The sequence below is a fragment of the Salvia hispanica genome, chromosome 4 (assembly GCF_023119035.1).
Source record: "Salvia hispanica cultivar TCC Black 2014 chromosome 4, UniMelb_Shisp_WGS_1.0, whole genome shotgun sequence".
Taxonomy (NCBI): Eukaryota; Viridiplantae; Streptophyta; class Magnoliopsida; order Lamiales; family Lamiaceae; genus Salvia; species Salvia hispanica.
The window spans coordinates 8,594,777-8,603,618 of NC_062968.1; the positions used below are offsets into that span (position 1 = coordinate 8,594,777).

General features: G+C 36.4%; 1 protein-coding gene across 3 annotated transcripts; it reads right to left on the minus strand.

The window, feature by feature from the left end:
- Nucleotides 1–254: 254 nt before the first annotated feature.
- On the minus strand, nucleotides 255–8,434 carry LOC125222796 (endoplasmic reticulum metallopeptidase 1). 3 transcript variants are annotated; one of them, XM_048125609.1, is made up of 21 exons: nucleotides 8,126–8,434; nucleotides 7,308–7,393; nucleotides 7,042–7,143; nucleotides 6,458–6,564; nucleotides 6,285–6,385; nucleotides 5,710–5,797; nucleotides 5,478–5,566; nucleotides 4,942–5,081; nucleotides 4,674–4,839; nucleotides 4,422–4,557; nucleotides 4,217–4,313; nucleotides 3,876–4,005; nucleotides 3,396–3,455; nucleotides 3,145–3,263; nucleotides 2,852–2,976; nucleotides 2,384–2,608; nucleotides 1,632–1,786; nucleotides 1,010–1,173; nucleotides 829–911; nucleotides 660–745; nucleotides 255–554 (listed from the first exon to the last, which is right to left on the minus strand). In XM_048125609.1, exons 1-21 carry the CDS (start codon nucleotides 8,339–8,341, stop codon nucleotides 411–413), a joined length of 2,619 nt encoding a protein of 872 aa, XP_047981566.1. In that variant the 5' UTR covers nucleotides 8,342–8,434; the 3' UTR covers nucleotides 255–410. The 3 variants fall into 3 exon arrangements, with proteins under 3 accessions (XP_047981566.1, XP_047981565.1, XP_047981567.1); XM_048125608.1 differs by having other exon boundaries at nucleotides 1,632–1,792; XM_048125610.1 differs by lacking the exon at nucleotides 7,308–7,393 and having other exon boundaries at nucleotides 1,632–1,792; nucleotides 8,126–8,248.
- Nucleotides 8,435–8,842: the final 408 nt, after the last annotated feature.

Sequence of the window (8,842 nt, forward strand, 5' to 3'; positions counted from 1 at the left end):
ACATTGTCACTTGAAAATACAACGATTTATCTGTTAGAGCGGCGGAACGAAGCCGGAACGTGTATCTTTGACAAGGCAAAGACTAATTTGAAAATTTTGTTGATCATCGACTCCGAATAGGTTCTCTTTGCATATTTGGATGACTTTCGCCACATTTCAACGTACACCTTCTATGTAAAAAGTGCCATAAATTGATAATATTAGCTGCTATTACCCCTTAGATAATACTGCCGAAAACATAGGTTTTAACCAGCTGAACCAAAAAAAATGTTTTATTCAAACAATCAATTACGACCACTAGAAAAATAGTACTTGTAAGAGTACGTAAAAGAGAGACTACCCAAGTAATTGATATACACAGAGTAGTTATTTTGTGTGCGGTGTGAGAAATTAGCTGAAGAAGAACCGAGTTAGAAGGTATAGGAAGACAAGAAGCTTGTGAAGGCAGTCACATCCATCCAACTTGGAAAAAGGCCTTTCAATTTCTTGGTTTGCTCGGTTAAATGCAGGTCCAACACAGCGACATCGATCCTCAAAGGTTCTGACGTGTTGGCCTGCAGCAGGGCGGATTTAGAAACTAAGTTAAAATTTGTCTAAACTTGAGTAGCAGCTATTCCAAGGCTGCACTTTGAAATGAATAATGGTAGTGAGATGATTACCTCCAACCAAAATGTCCAGTTCTCATGGCCTGTGCCGCTCAGTCTGCAAGCATATGATGGTGGCCCATTGCCAATTCTAAGGGGAGCTGTCAAAAGTTCGAAAATATTTTAGCTCACGACAGTGTAAAATGAAGTTGGGTTGGGATTGGACAAAGGAATTCAAATCAACCTGGAACAATATTATCTGCAAATGACCAATTTGACAAGGGTCCTGTAATGTTGAGCACTGCAACCCACACCTCCTTCAAGGAACTGCACGAGGGAGTAAACTTAAGAAGATTCCAGGAAGCAAGACATCCAACAAACGGCTCTATTGAATTCATATCAGCGGAGGATTCTAGAAAGAATACCCTAACGAAAACTCCAAGTTGACTCTTCGAGATCCCTTGGTGGAGATGCTAGGGGATATTTGAGAAGTCAAGAGTGGAAAGTTTGAGTATTCTTTCATTATTTCTGCAGTCGTTGTGGGAAACTTCAGGCTTCTCGAGAACAAAGCATTAATGGGTAAAATTCCCTGTAAAAAAGAGAATTTGGATTTATACACTACTGAGGAAACTAGGTATATTGGGACAGTAAAGTATCATGTCACTTTTTTGGCTATTCTATGTCAATAATATGCAACGAAGATAATCAACCATTACTTATTACTGTTCCCCTAAGGTGGCAGCACTGTGCAAGGCTTAAGGCTGGAAAGCAGTATGAGCCTAATGCTTAATTGATGCTGAATGTGTAACTTGTATGGCCCAACGAAGTATGGATATGTAAAGCAAACGGTAGTGTATGTTTCAATGAGGTCAAAACCATGATAGTAATAACAAAAATTCAACAACCAAAAGATTCATACAGGAAAGGACCTACTCCTGTCATGGAAACTCATCAAGTGTGAATCATTTTCTTATTCCTGTAAATATCTTCATAAAACATCATGACAATTCACTGGGGTCAAAAAGACGTAAACGTCTAATATATTACCGTCCATCTCTGAGTATTTGATTCAGGGACTGTGTCAAAACTTAATTCTTTGTCCCCATACAGTTCCTTTACCACGTCAGGAGCATGATGGAAAACAAACATCAGGGAATTGGAGTCAACTACGGCGAAATCAAAACTAACTTCCAATACTTGATCTGCATCTGTCAAAGAGAATAGCAGTCACAAATTTGATGTCATATTGCGTAGAAGTAGAGTTGTTGCAGAGAGCAGCCAATAATTAACCACTTGAAAAGGGGAATGGGAATGGGAATGGGAATGTTAGCCTACACGCCCATCATGGCGACATCCCTGAGCACCTAGCATATATTTATTTTGAAAGATGACATCCAATACATTATACACTAGGCACTCATGGAGGTGCACAAGATTGTGTACACTATCATTCCTCCATAATTATGAGTAGCTATTTTCACTTTTGTCTACAGGTTTCCCATTCTTCAGTCAGTGACCAGACACATAGTCCAATAATACATTAGCATCAACTAAATATGCTTATATTTCAAGAAATTTTACACAATCTTCATGAATTTATCAGAATTTCTATCTGAATCAGCTGGCTTTCACATGATGGGCAGAGAGCTTATTAGCTGTACAGTGTGCACATATATAAAACTTTGATGCGACTGATAATAACTTAAGACCAAATCATGCGTCTGATAATAATAAGTAGATGTCCGAAGTGATGAAAGTATATGAAGTTAATAAAAGAACATGTGTTGATCCAAATGTACCTATTGTCTGAACTGTATGCTGAAAAACAACCCTTTTTGGTGCATCATTGCTATATGGAAAGAATTGTGATGATAAAGCCATCGCAATAACACTTCCATGCAGCAAAACTTGGATGATTCGTGGTTTTGCCAACCATTTCCCCACAACAGGTATACAAGGGCCAAGACACCAACCTGTTACTAATCCAACTACAGCCGCAACTATTGCATCAGGAACAAAATATCCTGCAATTAATTGGTAATGTGTGAGAGGATTACTGGTAATCATTTAAAATCGTACATGGGTTTTGGGAATTTCAAGGTTAATTATGTAAGGATTGCAATCATGAATGCAAAGGATATATCAGTATAAATTGCAACATAATGCTCCCTCAATAAAACCCAACCCACTCAAGGATCCAAAAAGGTACAATACATTACAAGACTCTTGATTTTCAAGTCTTCGAAGTACAAAAGCTGTATACCAACCATAAGGAGGTGGATGAGAGCCTGTCATGCCCATTTTTTCGATGACAAATACAGCAAGAAATCCACCAAAGTATACGGAATACATTATGCAAGGTACCAAAGGGATCACATATGATGCTGCTGACCTGACAGACAGAACATCTTGGTGAAATATACTGATATGGTGGCCGATAGAAAGTTATCATGGATAAGAAACTAGACCATGAAACACTAAATAACAGTACATTAAGTATGTCAATAATACAATGACAAAAAGAATGTAGAATAGAACAAAGAGTTGTTTACACTAGCACCTGAGAGATTGATGACCAAATGTCTTGATTGATAGGCGATAAAAGATCCAAGATGGAAGCATAGAAACTGATAAAAAGAAAGTGATAAAACCCCCACTCAACCCTGATGCAAGGCTTGCCTGTTTTCAGAATTCATGAGCAACGTAAGTCATCAGAAACTAATGCTGTTAGGATAGAATAACAATCTGCACCATCAATCCAACCATATACATAATCCAAAACTGAGCAAGACAAGGAACAGTTTCACCCACCAAAGTCAATAGGTTATAGAATCCAAATGCTCCCCAAAACCTTGCTTCATCAGCCAATTCCTGCAAAATATAGGAAAGTTAAATTTCTACAATTCAACATCAAGAATTCAAACAAATTAACATGATTATATACATTGGTCAAGTAAGTAAGATTTAGTGGAAAATCTAGTGTAAGGCCCAAGCCAACATTTTCCTTTTCAGAGACAAGTGTTGAATTGAGAAGATTAGGGAATTCCTTAAGCACTTAAATATATACTTGAAAACTACTCAGACAACTTATTAGGTCTTATAGCTCATTCCATTGGTTGCAAAAGAGAAACTTGTAAGGAAGGTTATATCCTATAGATTTGGATCAGCGTAGGTCATAACCAGGAAGGATACAAGACAGAATCATCTCTAAAGTTTATAGAACAGTATACCAGAAGGAAACAATTATTCGTCCCCCAAGATGAAAATAAAACTGTAATCAAAAGCACACACCTCCCTTGATAATGCAAGAGTCATAACATCTTGAGAGAGAGGAATTTCTCTCCAAATAATTGTGGGAGCCAAAAGACCGACAATTGAGCATGGTACAAACATTAGAAATGCCAAAACTGGATTAGCAAACCTACAAAAGGCCAAAAGAATGCAAGGAAAAATTAGCATTCCTCACAACAATGAAACTAAACATAATAGCTGATAGAGAAAGAAACAATATCATGTTTTTTCCTCCTAATACTGAAAGAGCAACAATTCAGAATATATAAAAGAAATATAGGTTAACATATTGTCTTAGTGAGAACCATCAGAGAAAGCAAAATTAAAAAGCAAACACATACCAGTTCATGGAATGTCCAGAAAATAGTAACCGCAGGATAGATAAAGAGATGGGGAGAAGTATGGCGAATGTGATCCCACAGGCATGGCATAATAATCCTGCATAGTTGTAAGTGAATAATCTATAGAAAAAAACTCAAAAAGTAATAGAAATTTAACAGGACAGTGAGACTAAAGGACAAGAACATATATCATTCACATTATTACCTTTTAGAAAGTCACAGTAGGAATTAAAAGAAGTGTATAAACTCCCAGTTGGCAAGCGCAATAACAGGGGCATAAGCAAGAATATAGCAAACGGAATAGTGTGGTATACCAGCGCTTGCCTTCTTGAGTAGAGGACCTGCATAAGATTCATTCATCAAGAACAAAGCCCTTGAATTTGTTTTTCCAGTAGATATTCTCATTTGACTAAAAATATACAGGCCAAATAATTCACTGAAATAGATTGTAGCATACCAAGAAGCGTGCAAAGTAATCAAAATAAATAGGTCTTCCACCCTTGGGTTGGCTGGTAGAATCTCTCAAGGACTTTCTTTCTTGGGCAGTTAATAAGTTAGAAGAATTGGCGAAAGCTTTCATTAAACTAAACAGATTGTCCCCACGTGCTTGCATGCTTCCTGGTCTAATCAACAGAAAAAGATATGCAATTTAGGCAGATTAAAAAAAAAGTAATGTTACAAAACCAAAATCGGTAATCTCCACCAAAATACCAATTGATGCATACAATAGTCTATCCACTGTATCATATGAGGTGTGGTAATAATAACCCCCAAGCAAGAAGATAATATCCAAGCCAGGAATGTCACCGTAATCAGTGGCGAACATTCTGTAGTCTGTGTCACCAGGAACAGCACCAAAAACATCCTGCGAGTCCATTAAAAAAGTTATCAATTACAATGATGAGAAAAATTATTTAATTACAGCTGAATAAATAAAATTTAGTCTAAGGAGATGAGCTACAGAGCGAAACTGAGAGATGCTAGTGGGCCAATAAAACTAAACTCTATGTGTTACGGCCACCAAGACAAAATGCATGGCAAATTCAGAATGCCATACATGAGTGCAATCAAGACCAAACATATCTCCACATGGTAAAGGAGACAGTTTATATCTCTGCTTGAGTGCTTTCTATCTTCAATTACAAATATCATCCACCCATAAAAATAAAAATTATAAGCAGCAATCATCTTTAATCTTTTAGAGAAAATAACTAGGTCATATTAAAGCCTTCTAATGATAAATGAAGAAGAAAAGTAAAACCTGAGCTGCACTATTTGCCATGGGATATATAGCTGACTGAGCATAAACAGATGAAGGCCAAGATCCCGGTCCAGACTGGCATACTAAATCTGTTCATTGAGAAATATAAACATATCAACAAAGATACTAGCCCATGAAAAGATATAATGGCATGAAAGGAAAGAATTTGTAGGCATGATACTTCAGAAAATTCTTATTTTGAATCCAGAAGAAGAGCAAAACAGAATGATACCAAAGCCTCCTGTCCCAGACGCCTCAATGTCGATAAAGGCTCCAATTGTATCACGCCATCTATGTGTTGTCATGAACCCATGTGAACCCTGAAATGTAAAACCAGCTATGCGTCATGATTATGGTTGAACTCACAATTTGTGATTTATGCGTCAAGATCCCATAAATGTACTTCTGACCCAGAAAGCACAAGCAAATTAGCATTTACTGCATCGAGTTTATGCATGCCTTAATTAATTGGAGATAAGATTGAAAGGGAAACAGTTACTCTTTTTTTTATCGCATAAGTATGTCATGTTGCCCAAAATAATAAACAAAAGGCCAATATATGTTTTTAGTTCACTTCCTTTAAGATATTAATGAATAGATATTAGTATAACAATTCAATGAAAAATGAAGCTCTTAAATATGTAATTATGTGCTCAACCATTATATAACTTCCCCTTAAAATGAATAATGGCTATGTCAGTTACAATAAAATACCTAGTAATTGTACTAGAATTCCCAAACCACCAAATTGTCAAAGTTGAAAGTACAAGGAAAAGTATCAGATATTGTTAAAATCTGAACTCTCACCAGCATAAATAATTCTTCAGCGCCATTGAATAAGAATATTATTGGTCGAGGAGGTGTCCATCCAGAATCAATACCCAGCCTTGCTAATTCAAGCAGTGATGCTGTGAAAAACAAATGAAATTTAAGCCAAAACTGCAAGTATCATCTAAAAATTATTTTATGCTACAACCCACCTACACATGAGCCACAGTCTCCAGCTCCAGGAGAACCAGGCGGAGTATCAAAATGACCGTTCAATAAAACTGACGGATCACTTTCCTGAGAATCAACTGATGAAATCCTGTAAAGTGATCCAAGTGATGTTCAATTTCCAAGATATTTAATAATCAAAGAACATATTCCCAAATACATCATATCCTAACAGCACACAAACAGAAATCATTCCTTTATTAGCCTCAGTGAGATTAGAGTTGTAACTTAATCCCATGTTTTTATTCAATGTGATCAAATTTCTTCAAATAAATATATGAGTAAGAGTGTAATTTGGTTTGAATACTTTGTGGATACAAGTACAAACTACAGATATCATCATACTCAATTTGAATAGTACTTGAGCATTCAATTATCAGTTTACATGTTTATATATAGTGTCTCAAATATCATTAGAATCTCAACACAGCAGCATTTCTGATACTGCTGTGAAAGAGTTAACTGAATATTCTCTCCACTTAATCCACAAATTATGATTCTGCAGTTCAATATTTAACCGAGATCTATCAAAAAGTCATAGAAAATACAAATAAACTACGAGAAGTACCTCATTGCAATATTTGTATGATTTCTGTAAGTTAGTGATAAACTATTTCCTAGAAACATCATATTGAAGGACCCATTAACAACTGTTTCTTCTATCTCTATCCTGCAAAAAAAAAAAACACAAACTCTTGCAGTTAATATAGGCACCAAATTTCTTAAAGTTTTCCTACTACATATGCAGAAAGAAAGATGAAACGTGACATATATGTATTAAATATATGGAAATGTTTGTATTGTAAAATTTGATATATATACATATATCTCAACCTAATATTTGAGCCAGCTCGTTCTTTTAACAGTTCTAACTGCTTCTTAATATACTCTGCTGCCTGTTGCAGGCCTGGAGTTCCCACCTACATTAGGCAATCATTATACAATCAAACAGTTCCATATGTTATATATTGACAAGCAAACTATAAAATAAGTTAAATCACACACATGAATCTTTAGTTAGCTTGTGTCTTCAGAGAGCTCCCATCCCCCATCCCCAACCCCACCCCACCCAAAAAAGCAAAAGATAGCAAGTAAAGCTTTCAGCAGCATTAACTTAGATTAAATATGATCAAAATTTAATAAACTGTTAAAAAAAAAAAAGAAAATGAGAAAGTTAACTATCCGCTTGAAGCTCAACAAATCTAATTCGCCCTCAATCTCCTAAACACATACTTAACCATATCCTAAACCAGTTGAGCCTACAGCAGCATCGAATTCCACTAAACTCAATCAACAACTAATACTGTAAAGTAATGCTCCAGGAATAAAATAATTTACATATTTTCAGAAATACAGATCCAATATAGGAGTAGTATTTAAGAAATAGAGAACGTAAACAATCCACTACTCCAAGTTCGCGGCGGCCAATCTCATAAATTACTTAACTATATGACTATTTCACAAACCAGTAAATCCAACAGCAGCATCGAATTCGACTAAACACGACCAACGATTAAAACTGTAACCGAATCACACTAGTGACCTTTCATTCAGTCCGTGCTCCATGAATAAACCAATTTTCAAAATTTTCAAACAACAAATTAGAAAAACAGAGACCGTTAACAATCCACTGGAAGCTCAACAAAGCTAACCTGGCGGCCGCCGATTTCCTCGGCCAGCACGCGCACGTGCTCAATCGCTCTGGCCTCGGAAAACCGATCGAGCGGTGCGTCGGCGGCGAGAGGCGCGACGAACTTCATGTGGATGGCGGAGTAAGCGAAGTAAGATGACACTCCGTACAGAATCATCAGCGTGAATAGGACTTTGAATCCAGCGACGTCGCCGGCGCTCAGCCTCACAAACGACATCGTTTCGGCGCCGATTGCCGGAGCTGAGAGAGGTTTAAGCAGTTGTAGTGAAGAGTTTTTTGGGTCAAACCGCTGATTTGTTGCTTCCGGAACAATTACTCTTTCGCAAAAAAAAATATTCTGTAATTACTTTTATGTACTTTTCGACCCACTGTGGCCCAACTATTTGCAAATAATTGTGCTCGTAACATTACGTCATCATCACATCTTTAAGTTTAAATACTCCAATTTATTGTAAACTAATTATCATTGTTTAAGTTGATCAGTACTAGTTACCGGCTTTTTGTTAATTGACACTCGAACTATATGAAATTATGTAAGTTGAATAAATTTTTTGAAACACAAGTTGAGTATGATGATCGCGAACTTCACATTGCTTCGTGTGAGAAATAACTAGGGATATGGTCTGCTAAATTTAGAGAATTAGGATTATTATCACAAAAATTTTAACACGATAAGCCCACAATTTGATAAGGTTGATCCAAAATTTGTTAGGAAGGC

Excerpts from the sequence above, each read along its gene's own strand:
- LOC125222796 (XM_048125608.1), bottom strand. The coding sequence starts at position 8,341 with ATGTCGTTTGTGAGGCTGAGCGCCGGCGACGTCGCTGGATTCAAAGTC. Across the intron at positions 5,567-5,709 it reads GTCTGGGACAGGAGGCTTTG|ATTTAGTATGCCAGTCTGGA; the intron begins GTATCATTCTGT and ends CTCAATGAACAG. Across the intron at positions 4,558-4,673 it reads ATTACTTTGCACGCTTCTTG|GTCCTCTACTCAAGAAGGCA; the intron begins GTATGCTACAAT and ends AATCTTATGCAG.